Consider the following 22,221-nt stretch of genomic DNA (forward strand, 5'->3'; position numbering starts at 1 on the left):
GATTGTCCTAAAACGAAAAGCAAAGCAGTTACTTTAACCAATCCCAAAAGATGAAAACAGTGCAATGAACTCATCAGAATTCGAAGCAAATGCACATAACCTGCGCCAAGCGCGGGAAAACGCGCTCGAGTAAGGCACGATTGGTTTTTGTCTTCCTTCTCATTGGTTGAGAAAGTGGCGCGAGTTTTTCTAACCAATCACAGAGCGTGATAACGAAAAACCAAAGCAAACGCGAAGTTACTTTCGATGCTCAATTGAAAACCGCTCTATTCCAGGTTTGAACTTGTAGAGAGCAAGGTCGGGCAGCGCCAAATTGAAAGATGCATTAAAAACGAGGGAAGACTAGATCACTTTTGGACTCTCTTCATATCTTTCCCTACCTTTGCTCTCCGCAATGGCCGCTTTCACATGATAACTTCTCTGCAGTAATAATCCGTCCGAAAAATTATTCCTCTAATTGTAAACACGGCACTTGGCAATTTCGTGCCCACAGTCCTCAGGCTTTTTGGTCAGCGCTTGTTCACCAGGAGAGAGACTGGGGAACTTTAATCTCATTAACGCAGGATTTCTGCGGTAAAACAATGTAAGCCGTTATGATGCAGCCAGTCAAAAAAAAAAAAAAAAAAAAAAAAAAAAACCTGAATTCCAACCGCTGGCCAAAGGGCCTGAGAACTCTGGGTACGAGATTGGGCACTTTGATGTTGCAGAGTCCTTGCTCTCATAGGGATAATTTGTCCTGAGATACATGTAAATAGACATACAAGAAGGCTGATAAAATCAGGCGAATTGCCCGTCTAAGTTATAAGCTGACCCGTTCAGTTACAGATGAGTAACATGTTGAAGATACACAATCTACCAGACGGGCAGGAAGAAATAGTCCAACATGCGTGTGTTATTTTCCGCACTAAATTATTAATATGTATTATATGAACGAATCCTGTACAATCACAAAAGAGATTTTTTTTCACCTTTAAGCGCAGAAGGATCCAGGAAACCACTATAGGGAGTGTGTATGAGTTTGCTAATAAAGTAACTATATTTTTTTAAATAGCTTAGTGTGTTGTTCAACAATTTGATTTTTATCATCTCGTGTATAGCCTCGCTGAAAGCAGAAGCTGTTTGAATGGTGAACATATATGTTTTTGTACTGATATACCCTTTCAGGCGAGTGGTGTATATCACCCAATGAGAACATTTAAGCAAACGATTAAAAGTGTTGTCTCATCTGTTTCTCGGATCGTTTTGTGTCCTTTTTAAGACATATTTGTGTAAGCTAATGGAGTTTGATCTGTTCGAATGCTTTAGTTGAAAATTTAGGTTACAGAAAGTTTTATAGGGAATGGAATATTATTCCCCGAATTTGCGAGATGCTGTTAGCTTTTCAAAAATGCTAGCTGATTTTTTTTTTTTTCGCTTGTGTCACGAAATTGCGAGCTGTCATTTTGCCGAAGAAAACCTGAGGTTTTTAACAACTATATTCAAAATTTTCAGGCGATGTTGTACCCTGTTGAAATAAATAACAATAAAGTTTATTGGTTGATGACGCCTGATGCCGAAAGATTGTCGGAAAAGGGAACACCTAGCCCGAAAATGGGCTAGATCAAGGAAGGAACAAATTTCACTAGGTCACCGAAAAGGCATTGATCGTGAGATTTGTTGGGAACAGCTTTGTTAGTGTTTACACCAGACAAGCACGATCTCAATCTCCCACCCACCAACTAAATCGTTACGATTTCAGATCAGACCAACATAAGATGTTTGTCGTGCACCGTTTATTCCTTTTAACTAAAGATGAAATCAGCCGACAGCGAAAAAAAAAACAAAAACAAAAAACAACAGAACCAATAAATTAGACAAACAACGAATAACTAACTTCTTAGACGAAGTAACATGCTACCCGTGAGGAAAAATGTTAACACAGACATGTAAGTAGAAGTTACTTGTATGGAGAAGGATCCGAAGCCGTACCAGTCTGGGTTATTTGTATCCGTTAAAGTGTATATGACAGCGAGAAAAAAAAAATCAGCTAGCATTTTTGACACTGTTTCAGTGTTTTTCCTTATGCAAAGGAAGAAAGATGGTTCTGCGGTGCGTTGTTTACGGCTGCAGCAACACGAAAGACGTTAAAAAGTGAAACAGAGAATTCCGCGAAAGTGGCGTTCTTGTATTGACGTCACAGGTCCACTATCCCTAGTCTCCCGCCTTGCGCGGTTTTGTACACACCCGGAAGTGAAATTTCACGTCTTTGACCGCCTCAAACGAGGGGAAGAAAAATCGATAGCGAATTTATTTTTTTCGATTTTCATACGAGAACAACAAGAAGATTCGATCAAGCAAATAAAAAAAAAAAAAGAAATCTGTCATATACACTTTAAGCTCCCGAATGACTTAGACATGTCTGACATATGACTTTTGACCCTAATACTGTTTTCAAATCTGTGGTTTACGAAGAAACTATCCATAGTTGGTGATTCATTCTAATTCTGGCAACTTGCTTGAAATGAAAAACAAAATGCTTAGGGTATGACATCAACTGAACGGCTCTATTATTTCCCATGTTTTTGTTTTAGCTTTTGTAAGCAGAATTCTGCTGCCCGCATTTCTGTTTAATTTTGAGCCGTGATTTACGTAACTTGTTAATAACTATGAGAGCAAAATAATAACCAATTTAACGTTTAACAACACGTTGCTTTATTTCTTTGATTGCGTCAATCCTAACCGTTTAACGATTACAATCTACCCATTGGTCCTTTGAGAATGGTCCCAAACGTTAAAGATATATAGTTATCCCTTACTATTTTAATTTATTGGCATTTTTTTTTTTTACCTCAACAAGAAAAACAGAATCAATCATGTACAGGATTCACATTTAAATTTTGGGTTTGGTGTTTCCATTGATTAATTAAAGGTCTTGATAGCAGTAAACAAGTTATAAGTAAAATATTTATGTTTTATATTTATCTCAAATTCAATTTTGTTACCTTTTTTTCGTTACTGGCGACGGCTGTTGTAACGGCCGAAAGATATTGTACTTTTCTTCAAAATAATTTAATTGCCTCCACATCTAGGAATACGTACTAGCATCAGTGATATGTGAGCCTAATGAGATACATTTCAGCTGGAAAACTACTGAAAGCAATGGCATTTTCCTATTTCATCAAAGGATTAAAACTACAAACGCTGAAAGACAACACTGGAGCTTTGGTACATTATTATACCATGATATTATTTCCAGTTGAAAGTGTAAGTACTTTGTTAGCCTCAAGGTCAAGGCACCGAAAACAAAAGCTATTTAGTAGGTTGCCTTAGCTGGTCTTATAGTAGTTTCCGCTTGAAAACTGGCCTCAAAAGAGCAGATATACCTATAGCGCAAGCAAATTATTTTCAATCAAAATTCCAGTATTAGATTTTCTTGGCTCTCGGCTCCCTTGGAAGTGTCAGCATTATAGCTAAAGTAACTGATTGACAAAAGGTTGTTATACTCTTGATCACAACTAAACTCGAATTTAAGATAAGTGCAATTTGTGATCACCTTCTAGATATAATAACTAAGAATGTATTTTTTAAGTTACTGTATTTCAGACTGGAATAATTTTCCGAAAACAAAATAATTGAATTGGAAAATGTTACTGTACTGACAAGTCCCAAGAAAATCTGAAAACCCTGTACTTATGGTCTTGATTAGCTGAAAAAAAAAAAAAAAAAAAAAAAAAAGAAAATCATCCTCATAAAAAAAAACTTACTGTAGGATTTGCTGAAAATAGAACAGTCTCAGTTCTTTTCTAGTCACTACCACAGAAGCCGAGATCACACAAAGGTGTGCCACTGAGGTAATACACGTAGAAAGAACCGCAGTTCCTCACTTGGATGGTAGTTGCCCACAGGCAGCAATTACCATTCCAATGAAAACACACCGTTCTGTTAACTTGACCATCAGCAACATTAGGGTGCCCTCCTGTTAACCATCCTGTTGCACCAGTGTTACACCTATTAGCGGGTGGGCATGATAAAGCCATTCGTTTCCCTGCGGCACCTTCAAACCGATACCACCCAGACAGTCCAGAGTCACAATAACGCTTACGAGTGTGGTAAGTTATCTTTCTGGTACCACTGTTCAGACTGTAATAGTTTTGGCATTCTGAAGAGAAACAGTAATAAAAGTAACACAGTGATAATCATCACAAATCAGCCTAAAACAAGTTTCAGTTCGTTGTCGTATCCCAGATCATTGTTACCAGAGGATAATATTTCTAAGCATTAAAATTATCATAATTATTATAATCATGATTTAAAATAATTTCAGCAACACCATTCCAGCTCGTAATGCATTATGCTGCTAGGGAATACAGGGGCGTAGCTACCATACACGTACATGCGCAAGATAACGTACAATCAATAACAAAATAAGAAATAAATCTTGGGATCTAAAAAAAAAGTTTTACTGCAGTTCGCTGAATTTAGCAAGACAAAGGTTTTCAGATAGTAATACATTGCATCGTACGCGATGACGCACAAGTCACGGTTAATTACTAACATCTCCCAGAAATGTCGCCGCTTTTTGGGTGACAGGAGCAAAAAGGTCATATTTTCTCTCTTCCATTTATTAATATTGATAAACATATTGAGGTTGCCACTGGTAAGATCCTCATTGATTTTGCAAATGTGAAGGACAGGCGTTTGTCTCTTTTCCTTTTAAACACTGAAAATAATCTTTTTTCATCATTTTCTATTTCTCAGTGCGCGAGCAGGAGGATTTCTGTACATCATGCAATCTGATTGGTTCCGGTAGTGGGCGTAATGTTTCGATCTTGTCAACGAACCCGGGCGGATTTTCACCCAAATTGCTGCTATAAATATAGACGAACATTTGCTATAAACGGCCCCTGACGACGAATTGTCTCAAGTAAAATGTTGAAAAAACAAATACCACAGGAAGGAATGTCATCCCCTTTTCCTCTTTTATCCACCCGAGCATTAAAATTAAGTCGCAATATTTATAGTAAATTAGTGTTCAATTGGCGTGATGTGTTGCCATGGTAGTGTTACTAGTCAGAACAGAAATTGTAGAGAAATAAGAAGAGCACGTGAGTGAGAGGAAAATATCCTTACAATTCAACCTAGCCAACGTCTTTCAACCTCTCACGTTCCAGTATATCCGTAGGTTTGATTATATGTTGGCGAACTCTAACGCATGTCTCAATTAAGCGACGCAAACACAGGCGCAAGCACAAACATAAGAGCTTTATGTCAAGTGAAAAAGAACGCGACGCAAGCACAAGCAAAAAACAAAAAAAAAAAAAAAAAATGAATGATCCTTTTGTTTGTGCTTGCGCTTGTGCTTATGCCTGCGTCAAGGCCGTTTTTATGGTGAAATAAGCATTCTTACGCTTGCGCTTGTGCTTGCGTCGCTAGTGAAAACCAGGCTTTAGAGAAAGGAACTTACGCAATCTTATCTTTAGATCGAATTTGGCATAGGACATGCACTTTCAACTGGTAATATCTTTGAAGTTAAGAGGAGATCGAAAACATTGAACTTACCGAGAGCAATCCCCACGTGCACATGCATTTTTTCGCTGCGCACGATAATGATGACAGTAGATATCATTACAACAAATTTGCTCTGATTTCCTCTCATTTTATTAAAACAAGGAAATCTCTTTTGATCCGCTGTTTGCAAAATTCAAACCAGTGGCGAAGCAGTATAATCCAAATATTAATAAATAATTGGATACGATGTTTTTTTTTTTTAATTACTGCGACAAAATGATAAGAAAATATTTAAAGAAAGCTTTAATCGAAAAAAAAAGTTGTAACGGGAGTCATGATTTTGTTCATGATTTTTTTTTTAAACCATATTTGCACTTTCAATAGACAAGACTATCCATGCAATTGAAATACATTTAACCGCATTCAGACTGGGAGATGGGGGTCGGGGGCATCCTCTCTGACCTTGAACATTCATAACAATTTTTTTTATATTAAAGCAAACATCAACGGACGTTGTGACGTTTCCCTAAACTTATATGTTCGCGTGACATGATTTCTCTATGGCAACAAGATTTTGAGAACCATATTTATCGAATTTTTTTCTCTTGTCAAAAAATAGTGTTTCTTTGTTACTTTTTTATTTGATGATAGTGTTTGATGAGCCGATTTTGGAGGGCAGTCGTGATAAATCACGGACCTAATCCCTTCGTCGCATGACATCATCTCATGCTGCGGACGCCAAAGGAAACAGTTCTGGATTTACTTATATCCTCCAGGTTATATTGCGGCAACCTGAATAGAGTTAAGCAATGTACACGTATGACGCAATCACGTCACTGGTTACAATATTGATAATACTATGGACCTAGTAACTCGAGAACATAAGCGCGCCCTTTCTCTTCACATCTGTAGGACTTCAGAAATATTGTTGTAAACACTGAACATAAACAAAGCAGAAAAGAAATTAAATTTTTAGTGACAAACAACAACAACAACTAATACTTCTGGGGTGCTATCTCTATATTTCATGTTCTTTTCACAGAATAGCATCCGTTAGTGTCAATTATGTCGACCTTTGTTGAAAATTAGAGGATGTATCCAAAATACAATTAGCAAATTGATGTAAGTACTTGAATTTTGTTAGAAAAAGGCTCTCACCCGTTTTTGTAGGAAATAATGTAAATGGCACACAGCAAAGTGTTTGTATTAATTGCAAATTTAGATTATTACAAACCATATTTTTGTTTCGCTTTATTCCAGCCAAATAGGACGGCGGAAATACAACGCGCTAGTCTTCCAGGGATAACAGACGTCCCTCCAGCTTCAATATTCAATCAACACATCTGTTTTTCTTCAGAAGGATACCCGTTGAGATTAATTTTTTCTTTGCATTTAAAATTAGAACCCAAAAATCCAAAAGTGCCGGGAATTCATTGGAAGCATAAAAGAGTCCAATAAGGGAATTCAGACCGCAACAACACAGAGGAGATTGCCGAACTTGGCTAAATTCTTAAAATGCTAACCTAGAACCGAAAGGCATTGAGATATAACTTACCAATTAAATATAGATTACTTCATGGAAAGTGCGCGGGTACGGTGTTTACGCACGAGCTGTTGACGTATCAGAAATCGAACGAGTGAGATTTCTGATACAAAACAGCGAGTGCGTAAACACCGTACAAAGCTCTTTCCATGCTGTAATTTGTTTATTTTATACATACTGAGATTTTTCCGTGCTGAACAGGTTTGGTAAACATGTACACATAGCTCACAAGTGTTTTATTGTTATAATGAAAGTACACGAAAATATCAAGTTATTTCAAAAATGCGTTTTCGAGTGCTGTGATTGTCAGACGTTTACTTGAAAGGCCTCCTTTTTCCGCCATGGTTTTTATCAAACTGTTCAATTTGTTCTGACCCATTTGCACTTGATTTAAACCACAGTTTTGTTTTTTTTTTTTTTGACGAAGGACTTTTTGTGGAATTTATTTCGAGATAGTTGTTGGCTTCACACTACAAGCTAAGTTAGTTTCAAGTAAGTACTTGATTCAAGTGCACTTAAAAATCTCAAGTCGCACTTTAGAAAACTTGGCTTCACACCTGGTGACAAAGTATACACTTGAAGCACAAGCTGTCAATCATCGTTCGCGGTAAAATTAGAAATGCGATTGCTCGCCGGAAAATCATGGAGCCTCTGCAACGGAAAAACGTTTTGTGTTGTTTACTCTTTATTTTGTCTTTAATTTTAACTCGGAGAGTTTTAACATTACAGGAAATGCATAGGTACTTCATTGTTTACGAGTACTTGGCGACAAAACAAAAGAACATCTTCTGAACTGAAAATCGATGGTTCAAGCTGTCTGTAAAGATGAAATTCAAAAAAGATCGTAAGTTTAACTATTTGTATCGGCTTTTCCTTCTTTTTTATGTTTACTTATATAAAAGACTGTTCCATGGAGTCCTCAAACTTCTAGGCGTATCTCCAGCCATTCATTTTGATTTTTTTTAGATTAATTTTAGTTCACGGCAAAATGTTTATCTGTCCTGGCACCGCGGCACGTGGCTTTCAGTTGGTTTCCCTTTTCCTATTGGTCAAGTACGTTCTCAAGTGTGGTGTTGGCCATACTTGGCGGCGTACTTCGGCTTCTTTGAACTACGAACGTTTCCATGGTCACTAAGGGCCTGTTCACATGGAGGTGGGGGACCCCAGGTAGGTGAGGTACCCCATCTACCCGGGGTCAGAAAAAACAGGCCTTCACATGCAACCCCGGGGCGCTGGGGTGAGGTTTAAAAAGCTACCGCGTGGTCGCTAAGTACATATATCAATAAAGATGGCGGATGGAAGACACTTTTCGTTTCGTTGTTCTACGGGCACGACTTCACCTTCATCCAAGACCGGTAGACCAGCTTGGTTATCAGACTCGACAAATGCACCTTCAACTCCTTCAGAACTTTCTTCAATGGCATTGTTGTCGATGTTTTGAAGGTGATATCTGCGAAAAAGCTCGCCACGCTTGTACTGAGTTCAGAGACAATTGCCCGGATGAACATCACCCCACCCCACCTCCAGCATTCACATGGAGAAAACTCACCCCAGCTAAGCGGGTTACCCGCCTCGGCTGACCGGGCAACCCGCCTCGGTGAGGTACCCCACTTCACATGTGAACGCAATCAAGAAATAAAGAGAGATTGTATGGAGAGATTGGTAACCCCACCGAAGCGGGGTACCTCACCTACCTGGGGTTCCCCACCTCCATGTGAACAGGCCCTAAGTTAAGTTCAAGTTGGTAGGTTTTACCCCTTCACACTCAAAGTAGGTTTCAAGTGCACTTAGATTATACTTACAAGCTCTGGTGTGAAGCCCCCAAACATGGCGCACCAGGTTTATTCATCGCGTCAGGTCGCTTTTCGGAATAAAGCTTGTAAACGGCAACTGGATCTCTTTCGGGTGGACCGTTTGATGGTGCGAAAGCCTTCGGTTTAACAGCTCCTGACATTACGAGGTTCAGCTCCCATTCTAGTTTTCGTTTCCCTTTCAGAATACGCTAAGTATTTAGTTCCCTCAGCTTCCATGTGCAGTTGCACGTCGCCCCAAGTCATCTGCCGATGTTCTTCACAGCCTCTCAAGCCAAAATGCACCGAATTGAAAAGCAACACTGTGTTTAGCAAGTTTCGGCATTTGAGATTCCGAGTAAATTCTTTTCGTAAAGACATTTTCTTGCTAGATCAAACGCAATGTCTTCCATAATATTATACTCGCTGAATATACTTGCGTTCTTTTAAATACCAGTTGAAACTTGAAAACAACCCTCGAAGGCTTGATGGTTCATAGTCTTGGCCATCTTTTCTTTTCACACAAACAATGAATTCACTAACGTAGCGGTTGAGCTCTTCTGGTTAAATTTCTTCAATTTTTCTTTGTTCGTTTTTCTCCAGCAGAAATGCAGTAAGTAGCTTCACATCCCGCTCCGCTTTTACTCGAGTGTTTTGTTTTCTTGGTCGGTAATAAGCTTATATTCTCCGCTGGTTGGGTTTATCCAAGGGTTTGAACCTAGTGTCAGAACATTCAGCCACCATTGCCAGAACATTCTGCCATCAGTAGTTGTTTATCGGAAAGTAGTTGAAAAAAGAGAGACTCAAGACATTTTCTGAGGCTCGTGTCATTTTTAAAAAAATGTCCCAATTCTCCTAGCGAAATTACCCTAAAAAATCCCGCAAACCAAAAAACACCCAGGGTCCCTAAAATCAGCCCTCAATATCAAAAAAAATCCCAAGGTCATGAAAAAAATTCCAAAAAAAATCAAAGGGACTTTCCCTCGGCTTAAACTTCCGCTTATTAAGGAGAAAAAAATCAAAGGGACTTTCCCTCGGCAAGCCGTAATATTTTCACAGAATTTCTCTGAAAATCATTTTCTTTTGAAATCATACTCAACATCCTCAATCTCAATTTTTCCATTTTTCGCAGCATTTGCAATTCCAACCGCGCAAAGATTCATTCCGTTCATCGCTTCCTTTCTTGTGGCGAATTCAAATCGACTTCCAGCGTTTGAAAAAACATAAGGCTTTTGGAGCTTCGCTCCGTCCCGAAGGGACTTCATTTTGTCTTTTTTTGAAGAAAGACCAAGCGCTTGTTCCAACTCATTCTTCGTGAAAATGACGTTGTTTTTTATTTGCTTCTTTTTGGCCATTTCAACAAGCGAAGAACGAGCAGGTTGCAAAATGATTTCATCGCTTTGTTTGATTAATTCAATAAAATCATTTTTTGTCTCTCTGGCGAGAAACAAATCGAAGATGCCTTTTCCTCTCAATTACAGTTTCAAATCGAGAAAATCGTTTTCCATTTTAAATAAATATTTTTTAAATTTTTTTTAAGATTTTTGGAAACGTGTTTCACAACATTTTCAGAGGCAACCTCTGAAAATTAGAAAAAAATTATTTTTTTCAAATTTAAATTTAACATCATTGATAATGATTTTAACATTTTTAATTGCTTTGACAGTTTACGTTGTGTATAAATTCATTCCATCCATTGCTTTCTTTCTTGTGGTGAATTCAAATAGATCCGCAGGGCTTGTAAACACATAAGGCTTTGTTAATGGCTTTCTTTTGTTGTTTTGAAGGAAGTCCAAGCGATTTTTTAACTCATGATGAAACAACTTGCAAAATATATTGGCTTACGCGTAAGCCGGTTTTAAGACACTGTTTAAATATTCACGCGATGGATAATTGTATTACTTAATTCAAGAAGGGACTTTACCTTGGCTTACGCGTAAGCCAATATTTTTGCAAGTTGTTTTTCATCTAAGACAGGTGTGCCCAAAAAACCGCATTTTCATCACAAATTTCACGAATGATTTTCATATTAGAACAAAATACCCTTATGGGCACACCACAATAACACAATTTGGAATATTTTGTAATAAGGTCAAACAAAGATATTAAAAAATTAGCATAACTGCTTGAAAATTGACAAGAGTCTCTTATGTGTTTATACATCACGTTATGAAATGTATTCTTCGCTCGTTTCAAATGCTCTCCTTGTTTCACCGCAAAGTATAACATCTTCTTTTTATGGCTTGTGATGGCTGTAGATAAATCTTTGAGTACTTCAATCATTTGAATCTCATTTAAAGGCGTCTTCTCAAACAAACCATCAAATGTTGTGCCCAATGGCAACAAATCCACCGAAGACTCCAAAAGGCGTTGAAGTTTTTGCTTCTTATTAGCTTGAGATCCATCAGTGTTCTCCTTGATTTGGTTCAACTTTTCAATATCTTTATAGCATTTTGTCAAGCTGGCATTAAGCAAGGGATACTTCTGACAAAGTGAGTCAAAGGTCTCCCTAACATCTTTCAACATGGAGTCTGCCATTCTTTCTCGCTTAAGCACAAATGATTTGTGAATTATTTTCATACGACTGTCATATCAATAGCAATTTGCATACACTCTTGCCAAGTAAAAACTTGTCTGTTGCATCAGACAAGGTTTGCTAATTAAACAAAGGACAAAACCCACGCGTTGGACATTCTGACAAATTAATTTTTATCTCTTGAAATAAACAACGAAAAACCACCCGCTCGCTTTTGAAATTCAACTCTCAACTCGCTACGTCGAGAAGGGATCCGAGTTTTTTTTGATATTTTTTTTTAATCTCCTCTTTCAAGGCATCAACATCAACTGCCTTCGTCGGTTCGTTTTTGACTGTTGAATCCTTCCTTTGTTTATTTCGAAGACGCTCTTTCATCGAAAAATTTTTTTCAATCTCTCGCAAAATCGAGTCAAACTCACCATCAGAAATGAATCCATCCTTCAATGCTTTTGAAATCAATCGACTCATTGACAAATGTGACGATTCAGCGAGCGAAATAGTTTTTTCATGTTTTCGCACTTTATTCTCAAAATTTTGACTTCCGGCCATTGAAGCCGATGAAACGAGTGTCGTAATTAATGCAGTCAAACTCAAAGGAACTCCGACGGCAATCCCGATTCCACTCAATGAAGTTCCAACACTGCTTGATGCCAACACGGTTGTCAAAAAAACTGAAACGGATGTTATTTTCGAAGCGACTGATTTTGCTCTCTTGTATTTTTTGCTGACTCGTTTGTAATGATAAATTTCGTCTTCGAGTTGTTTTTGACAATCACAAATCTTTTTCAATCTGAATTGCGCAACGTCGCTTCGCTCGCTCACTTCGTTCGCTTCGAGAGAAGGATAAAGTTGTGGCGCACTTGGAATAATATTTTGTTCACTCATATTTTATTAAAAGATCTCAAATAATTTCAAATTCAAATCTCAACGGAAGCCCATTAAAATCGATGACCTCACCATTTTCTTCTGTCACTGTGATCCGCAAAGAATTGATAACTTTTTTTCCACCTGCTATTTTTCGAAACGGAATAATTTTTGAATAGTACAATTCTCTTTCGTAAGCTTCTCCTATCATGTCAAAACACGCCAAAACAGTTGAAGGTTTTCCATTGAAAAAATTATTGTTTTTATCCACGAGATCGCAGCTGATGAGGAAGTTATTGAATGAAACCAAACGATTGATGATGGTATCTCCTTTTTTCAGAGTGTGCCGTTGGTTGTTCTGACTGAGGCCAAGAAGAAAAGACAGTTCACGATCAAAAATAACTTTTTTGCCAGGATTTTTAATCACAATTAAACCCTTTTCACCACGAAAAATTACTTTTATGTTTTCTTTTTCAAGAATAGTCTTTATTTCTTTTCCAATTAATTGAATATCGTAAAATCCAGGATAAATTCTATTGACAGAATGAACGTCTTTATCATCAATCACGGTGATTTCTCCTCTCTTTTTTAAATTGTGCCAAGAATTATACAAAGAGCAACTATTCAACCTGATGAACTCAAAATTTTCGATTGGCTCATCAAGCCAAATTGTTTCATCATTTGAATTTAATAAGAAAGATAAAACAACCATTTTATTTTCAAAACATAAAAAATGGAAAACTTGTTAAAAGGGATAGATTCCCACCCAAAAGAAGCAAAAAGACTTTCCGAACAAGCAGAAGAAAAAGCATGGCGAAACTTCAAAGCCAAATTTCCCAACGCTGACCTCAGCAAATTCGTTGCACAAGTTGATATGACCGACAAAACACATGCAACAGCTGAAATAAATTTGGTTATTGTTCCCGGTCAACATTGGCAAATTGTTTCACCCAACCCCAAAGATTGGTCTGTTGAAATGAAGAAAGCTCTTGGATTTGGAGGCTTTCCAATCGAGCTAATTCTCAATTCAAATCCTTCAAATCCAGTTCCAGCTGTTCCATTTTCAGACAAAATCCCCGAATCTTTTGGGGAAATCCTTAACCAACCAATCAAAATTTTTGTAAAACCCAACGAAAGCTTCACAACAAAATTCCGAGAAATTTTTACGAAAACAAAGATCACCCACAAAACAGCAAAAGAATCAAGAAAATGGCTGAATCAACCAAACATGGACCATTGGCCGCAACAACTCAACTTTGCCTTTTGGTGCGCAACAACAGCATCAGGCATTTCAAGAAATCTCGTCAATTCACTCCCACCTCAAATCAAATCCTTTCTTCTTTTTCACATTTATTTCACAACAAGAAGGATTCTCTTCGAAATGGGAGGAATTCAAAGTGAATCTGCTCTCCCAGGTGATCCTACATTCAGTCAAACTGAAAACAAATTCGACATTCCTTCATACAAGAGAATCTGTGCAGAATTTCAAATCTCGCCAAACGCAGATTTCAGATTCACCTTTGGTCAAAATTTTGGACTTGGATATGTTAACATATTTTATCCAGGAGAAGGAGACTTTGCACAAAAGCATTGGACTTATCCTCCAGCAACCCTTCAAAACCCATCAAGTCAAAGATTCTCCGATGAAGGCGGAACTGACGCAAAAGGAAACAGAATTGATTTCATCAGAAACGATCAAGGAGCTGACAAACAATTCGAATTTTTCATGTCAAACGGACCTCTCAATGGACTTTCTCAAGCAGGAATGGCAAGACTCAATCAATCAATTGAAGCATTCAATTATTGCATTCTTGGAGCACAAGTCAACGTCAGATCATCAATCCTTGGTGAATTTGGAGGTGCAAAGGAAGCTCAAAGAGAATTTCTCGTCCTCATGGAAGATGCAATCAGACAGCCTGACTTTTCAAAAAGCATCCAAAGATTTCAACTTGCGATTGATGAGGCAAAAGTCAGGCTTGATCTTGCCATCTCGCCAGGAACATGGTTGATGCCTTCAAATCTTGTTCTTAACACTCAAAGCACAGTCAAATACAACAACAATCTGAAAAAAGCAACTGGAAACATGAAACTCAGAGTCAACTCTGATGTCAATGTTGACTTGAAAAAAGTTGGAGTCAGGAATATGGATGGAGGATCTTCAAAAAACAACAGACCCACTTCACATCCTTCAAATCCAGTAGATAAACAAAATGAAAACCAAGAAAAAGGAGAATCAAATCAAGACTCCGGAGGAGTCGACGATTCGCGTCACGAAACTTTGAAATCTGGCGTCATCATTGCAGCATCACTCGGAGCATTTGCCATTAATGGGATTTTTCGTTGAGTCCAATCCAATGGATTAAACTCAATTTTTAACTTGCTATCGCGCGCTCGCTCCGCTCGCTTTCTTTTGAATCTTTTCAACCATGAAAACTGCAACAGCAAGAATCAACAGCCAAGCGTTTTTCCAAGGAATCCAACAACTTGTCCTGCAGTTTTGAAGATGAAACTGACGATTGAACCAATCAATCCAGGAAGAAGTTGACCAAGCTTTTTTCCAAGATCTTTCAAAGCATTTCCAACTCCTTTGGCAACAGATTTGAGTCCTTTTGAGAGCGCATTCACAATCGCACCGATTGTTGTGCCAACAGCAAGGAGAACAGCAAAAACTGTGAATCCATATTTCTTGAAAATGTTTTTGATTTTCTCTCGAAGAGGCCTTTCTCTTTCTATTTCTTCAATTTGTGTTCCCAGCCTGGCAAGCTCCTCGTCATTTTCTGCAACTCTTGCCTCAACTTCTGCTCTCAGTTGGGAAGAAGTGTTTTCATCTTCTAGGATTACTTTATCATTTTCAATTTGTTTTTTTAGTTCAGCCTCTCTTTCATTCAGTTCATCAATGGTTTTTGTCGTGTTGAGCCTTTCTTCAAGAGTGTTTCTTTCTTTTTGTTTTTTTGCAAGATCAGATTTGATTTTGTCAACCTTTGCTTGTTCTTTTTCTTTCGCTTTCACTTGTTTCTGCAAATCCAAATTTTCTTTTTTTGCATATTCAAAATCTTTTTGCAAATTCTTTTTCATTTGCTTTAGTCTTTGCAATTCTGTTTGATTTTCAAGACTCGAACCATGTTCTTCTTCCAGTGCATCAATTTTTGCTTGCGTTTTTTCGAGTTTGTTTCTATAATCTCTGATTTCTTGAGCATTTTTGTGGAGTTCTTCAGCATTCTTTTCTGCTTGTTTCAATTGTTTTTCTGCTTCTCTCAGTCTCTGCCGGTTTTCTCTTATTTCAGAATTATCTTTAGCGATCAAAGATTGAGCATCAGTTCCCAAAGCAGATAATATTTCTTTTGGCAATTGTGGGTTTAATCTTTCTTTTCCTGTTGTTTGCTCTTTGGTCATTAATGGGTAGAATTTTTTCCCACTTTTTTTCATCCTGACTTCTATCTTATCTTTGAAAAACGAAGCTTCAAGTTTATCATCTTCTGCATTTGGGTATAATATACTGAGATCATCCCATGCATCTCTTGTGAGGGATTGCGCTTCTCCCCACGTTTGTCGACCTTGAGTTTCACCTTCAATGAAAGATGTTTCTGCAGTTTTTGGTCTTGCTCCTTCTTTTCCATAATCTCTGTTCATTGTTGTATTTAGAGTACTTTCACTGGGATTGTTTATTTCTTGATCAGAATCTTCATCATCATCATCTTTATCTTCATTTTTATCTTCTTCATCAGGATCAAGATCTTCTAAAGGAATGTATTCTGCCATTTTAAAAATAATATATTAAAATGGAAGTCAGTGAAAAAATCAATCCGAATTTTGAGAAAAAAACATCAAACGCACTCAAGGCAGACAGAACTGTTCACAGAGTCACATTCAACCCAAACAAGGCTTCCCCAGGTGAAACACTCAGGATTCCAGTCCCAAAGCTTCACGAGGGAACAGTCTTGGTTCCAGATTCACTCGCGTTGATTTTTGATTTGAATGTTAGTGGTCATGCAAACAATTTTCTGGTGAACAATGTTTCAAGAGCATTGGTTTCCAGATTGAAAATCAACTTTGCTGGAGAAATTCTCGTTGACACAGACGGTTGGGATCTTTTTAAGCTCTGGGAAGATCTCTTTTTGACAAAACACGAACGAGAAAACATGTTTAGTGAGGGAATTCAATCTGAGGCTCTCTCAAAAATCAGATCCAATGCTGGAGACAAACCAACTTCTTCAGTCGTGAAGGAAAACAAGCTCAATGATATCTTCAAAAGCAAATACAGAATCAGACTTGATCACGAAATTTTGAAAGATCATGGAGTTTTTTATCCAAGAGCCTTGTCTGATGAACTGGTTTTTGAATTGACCCTTGCCCCTGCAAGCGGTGTTGTGAAGGGATTTGACGCAACAAAACTTGCATATGAATTGACAAACATTCAGCTTGAATATGAGGTTATTCAAAGCAAAAAGCTTTCAGATGAAGTCAATTCAAATCTTCTCAACGGAGATCGTTTCATGTTTGAGCATGTCACTCATCACAAAACAATAACATTTGCAAAGGGAACAGACTCAATTATCAACGAGTCAATCAATGTTCCGAGAAGATCAATGAAGGGAATCCTCCTCCTTTGCTTCGAACCTTACACTGCAGGTGCAAGAGATTCAGAAAAAAAATTCAATCCTGACATCACAGAGGTGAAAGTTGACGTGAATGGAGTTCCAAACAAGATTTTCAGTCAAGGAATGAAAACGAGAGACATGTTTGACGAAGTTTTCAGAAGATTTGGAAAGGAAAACTCGTCAATGAACGCAACTGAATTCTTTGCTGGAGACAAGTTTGGATTGTTCATCGATCTCAGGAGCATGAAAGACAATGATCTTCATGGAAGTGGAATGAGATTGGTTAACACAAAAGATGGTGTTTATTTGTCAATCAAAAGAAAAGCAAGTGGATCAGGAAATGTCAAATGTCACATCTTCATCTTGGCTGATGCACAATTCAGCATTTTAAACAAAGAGCTTGAGAGTGTAGCATATTAATTTCTTTTTGATCAATCAAAAAGAAATTTTCCGCTCCGCTCGCTTTCAAACCGGAGGCAATTCAGTTCCAGGAGGAACAATCATCAACTCTTCTCTGACGAATCCTCTTTTTGGACCATCTTTCAAATAATAAAGAACCGGTTCTTTTTCATTCACAATTGCTCTGTCAATTGAAAAAACTTTCAGAGACGAATTCGGATCAGTTGCTCTTCTTTGACCTCCTTCAAGTTCACCAGGAGCAAAAAGAAACCTCACATTCACTGAAGAATCGAGTCTCTTTTCATTTTTTCCAACGGGTCTGGAATAATTTGGTTTCTTCGAATCAACAACCTTTTCTTTGATTACGTCAATTGGTTTCTTTCCTGTCAGTCGAGTTGTTTCATTGTTCAATGCTTTCACAACTTCTGGAAGCCTTTTCACCCATTCTGTGGATCTTTCACCAGATTTAAAGTTCATTTCTTGGGAATATTGAAAACGGAAAAGTCTTTCACCCAAAGTTCGATTGAATCTCTTTACAATTCCTTGATCACGGTGAACATTTGGATTTCCTCTTCTGATTCTTGTTTCATGTTTCAACATTTCCTTTGTGACATCACCCATGAATTCTCTTCCTGGATCAACTTGAAGAATTTTTGGCCATTTCAAAGGTCCTTTGTAAATTTTCTGAAAAGCCTTTGAAACTTCAGAAGAATCTTTTGAAGTGAGAGGTTCAGCAGCTTTGAATCTGCTTGCAACATCAACAACTGTGAGGGCATATTTGAAAATCTTTCTCCCTCTTGGGAGTTTGTCGTGAGGAAGAAAGGGAAGATCAGCTTGATGAACTGCATTGGGAAGTTCAACATCAAATGTTGGTTTTTGGATGTTTTTTGGAACAGGCAGATAGATTTGCCAAATTGCTTGTTTCATCAACCAAAGTTTTGCTTCATCTTCTGGAACATTGGCTTCTTGAGAAAGTTTTTTCGCTGCTTGAAAGCCTTTCCAATATCCTTTTGGGGAATAATAAATTTTTGACAATGTCGCTGCGCTCCGCGCGCTCACTCCGTTCGCTTGCTTTTTGTTTGACATTTTTAAAGGAAATGACTTGCTGCAAATCCAATAGCCAAAGCTGATGTTCCAACAAAGATCAACTCTCCCTGTTTTTGAGATTCGCTTTGTTGGTAAAAGTCTGAAAATTGAGGTTCTTTGAGATGATCAATTTTTTGTTGATGAACCTTGTTATAAAGCTTCAAAGCAAAGTCAGTGTTTGCGAAATTTTGTTTTGCTTCATCTTTTATTCTGTCATTTGTTTGAATCTAATCATTCAGTTTTGCTCGATTTTCTTCATATTTTTCGAGTTCTTTTTGATATTTTTCAACTGCCAGGTTGTGTCTCTTTTTTTCCTCAAGTGAGGCAGATTCTGAATCTCCAGGGAGAAATTTTGCGAGATAAGATCCACCAACAAAGGCGGTTGCATTGATTATTGCTCCTCCAATCATGATTGCGATGCTTGCCGTTTTAACTTGGCAATATTTTTTGTTTTTCAAGATAATCTTTTGTTGCTAATGAGGCAGCAATGATGACAGTGAATTTCACATAATTCATGAGATTTGAGGAAGGATCAGAAGTCATTGGTTCTTTGATTACTTTCTTAGCGAGCCATCCAAATCCTGCAGCCAATCCAGTGATTGTTGTAGCATCAGTCATTGTTTTCACGAGTTTATTGTCTGACATTTTATTTCAGAAAACAAATTAATCCATTTGTTTTAATTTTGGAGATTTTTTTGTTGCAGCTTGCTGCGTCCCACTATGTGGGACTTCAATATTTTTCCTCTCAACTTCTACCATATGATCAATCAATTGTTTTTGTGCTTTTTCACTCATTTCTCTTTTCACTTTGCTTTCATTTTTGAAAAGATGTTTCAATTCCTCTCTCTTGTAATACAATCCTGCAAGTGAAACAACAATGCTGGCAACAGAAAGAACTTGAGTGAGTGAAAATGAGCTGCTTTGTTCGCTTTCGTTTTCAGTTGATGGAGGGTTTTCTTTTTGTTCTCCTCTTTTAGTGTCTGTTCTCGTGACTTCTTTTGCTTTTTTCTTTGCTTCACGTGCTTTTTTGTTGTGTTCAGCAAGTTTTTTTCCAGCTGCAATTCTTCCTGGATTTTTCGGAACTGTTTGTTTTGTTGTTGTTGTGATTTGTTCAGAATCAGGTTCTTTCTTTTCAGAACTTGTTTGAGGTTCTTTGTTTTTTTCAGGTTCTTTAACTTCTTGAGTGTCCATTTTAAATGATTTTTCAATTTCTTGTCATTTCATTTAAAATGGAAAAAATATAACAGAGAAGAACTTGAAGTGCTTTTGGAATATTTCAAAAATGAATCAGAAGAAAACAGACAAAAACATCGGCAATATCTTGAAAAAGACGATCTTCAAGAAAATCATGACGCCTTGCGTCGGCTCCTCCGGAGCCATGAGTCAACATTTCATTTCTTTCGAAACCAAACGGGTGAAACAAAAACAAGATTCATGCAAGTCTTCAATGAAAGACTCAAACACGAGATGAGGTTGAAAAAGGATATCTTGAAGGATGTTAAAGAACTTGTTAAAAATGAGAAAAAAACTCCTTTCTTTCACAAGTTTCTTGGTTATTCCGTTTTTTTTTTCTTTTGTTAAAATCAATGCAAATAATAATGAAATAATTTTTTTTTAATTTTTTATTATTTTTTTTATTTAAAATATGACTCTTGAACCTGAAAAATTCAAATTGATACCATCAAGTTACAAAGGCAAAAATTTCGAAAAAATTCAATACTCAAAATTCAAAACTCAAGGGTGATTTTGTCATCACAAAATATGGTCAAAGGCTGCAACTTTGTCTGAAACCTGTCGATTACGAGATTTTTGATCGGATCCATTGTTTGGCTGGCAAAGAAAATGTTACTTGTTTTGGTGGTATCGGCATTTCGATGAACAAAAATACTCCATTTTTTGATGAGTTCAACAAAAGAATGGATCAAAGCAAATGTTTCAGTGAAAACAGAGAAATCAAGATGCGTGGTTGTGTTCTTGCATGTTTTTCATCATTTTCAGAGAACGGTGTGCTTCTCAACCTTTATGCAAAGCAAGTCAAAGTAAATGAATTTTTGATTAATGATTTGACGAATGAAGAGATCGAGTCATTTTTTGATCTTGAAGATTAATTTCATTTGGTTTCCAAATGAAATCAGTTTTTTTGGAAAAATCAAATAAAAAACAATTTTTTTTCCAAAAATTCTTTTATCATTTCAATTCCATCCAAATAATTTTTTTCAATATAATCACCCAATGAATCTTTGATTATTTCAATTTCTTCAATTTCAATCAATTCTTTTGCTGCAATATTTTCGTTATACCCATCTTCATCCAAATCTTGATAATCATTATGAACTTCATCAAATTTCAAAATTCTTTCTTCAATTTTTTTTTCCTTCGATTTTTTTTCTTGAACTTTTTTTTGAATTGATTTTTCGTTTTCTCTTATCCAATCAAGAATTTCAATTGACTCATTTAAAAATTCTCTGATTTCATCAGGATCTTGATAATTTTTTTCATAATTTGGTTCTAAAATTTTTTCAATTTCATAAAACAAATCATTATATTGTCCATTTGTTGCTGAATTAATAAAACTATAATATTTTTCGGAAATTTCATAAGTGTTATCAAGGATTTTTTCAATTTCAAGACATAAATTTTCATAAACACTGAATTGATCGAAAATTTCTTGTTTTTTTGCATTTCTGATTTCCCAATGACACATGAGTTTTTTATGAAAAAAATTCTCGTTGAAATCATTTTTTTCAAGAACTCTGGCTGATAATGATTGAAGACTTTCCATTTTATTTAAAAAAAATTTTTTTTTGATTTTTTTTGAATTTTTTTCAGGTTATTTCTCAGGTTCTTATCAAGTTCTTCTTCAATTTCTTTCACAGGTTCTTTCTAAGGTTCTTATCAAGTTCGTCTTCAATTTCTTTCACAGGTTCTTTCACAGGTTCTTCGCTTCTCTTCACTTCTTCGCTTCGCGCGCTCACTTTGTTCGCTTCTTCAAGTTTCAAACTGTTTGCTGCCAAAAGACTTGCACTCGCAGCAGCCATGTATTTTCCGTATTTCAAATAAAGACTTCCAGCAATCAAATTGAGTTCTCTGTTCACAATGAAATCATTTTTCAATCCACTCAAAAACTTTTCTTGGTCAAGAGGAAGAAAAAAACAAAATGCTTTTGCACTGGCTTGCAAAAATGTTTCAACAATTGCACCGCAAGTGTTTGAAGACAAAGAAGCTTCGTATCTTTTGAAATATTTTTCAACCTCTTTCTTTGAAAGTCTTTTGATTTGATCTTGAGTGAGTTCACTCCAATCATTTCCTTGCATTGGCCACTTGCTGCCAAAATGGCAAGATTTTCTCTGTGATCTGTTTCAATGGGTTGGGGTTCAGTTTCAAGAAGCGAAAAGACTTCTTTCATTGATTCTTGTTCTTGGATTTCCATTTTAAATCAAATGGAAATTTTTTTCAGTTCAAAGAAATTTCAAAAGGATGTCTAAGGGAGAAATCAAGATGAGAAAACTTGACTTCTTTCAACTCTTTCATGTATTTTTCCTTTTCATCTTTTGTCAAATCTCCTGCGAATTCTTCGAAGACTGTTTTCATGTCTTTTGCTGATGGAGTGAAAAAAAGAATCAAAGAAGCAATGTTTTCTCTGAAAGGTTTTGCTATGCTTGACATTTGTTGAGTGAGAACCCAAACGCTGATTCCTGAATGTCTTGCAGAAAAAGCAAGTTTCACAAGTTCATTTGTCCTTTTTTTCACATCTTTTGATGAAGCGCAATCATCGAGAATGATCAATGTGTTTGTTCCTTCAAAGGCAAACGAGATTAATTGGAGCCATTGATTGATGTGATGATGTTCTGGGATTATAATGAAAAAATCTTTGTCATTCTCAGCAAAATTATCCCAGGTTTTGTTGTTGACGAAGGT

The 22,221-nt window shown here is 36.8% G+C and overlaps 1 protein-coding gene across 1 annotated transcript in view; it reads right to left on the minus strand.

Moving 5' to 3' along the window:
• Positions 1–3,580: 3,580 nt before the first annotated feature.
• Positions 3,581–22,221, minus strand: part of LOC146487104 (uncharacterized) — a 201,041-nt gene continuing 182,400 nt past the window's right edge. The window contains exon 18 of the mRNA XM_085089413.1: positions 3,581–4,138. Within this exon, the coding sequence (XP_084945539.1) occupies positions 3,783–4,138 (356 nt within the window). The 3' untranslated portion in view covers positions 3,581–3,782. The remainder of the gene's footprint in view (positions 4,139–22,221) is intronic.

The sequence above is a fragment of the Pavona decussata genome, unplaced genomic scaffold (genome assembly GCF_977016875.1).
Source record: "Pavona decussata unplaced genomic scaffold, jaPavDecu1.1 SCAFFOLD_18, whole genome shotgun sequence".
In the NCBI taxonomy this organism is placed as follows: Eukaryota; Metazoa; Cnidaria; class Anthozoa; order Scleractinia; family Agariciidae; genus Pavona; species Pavona decussata.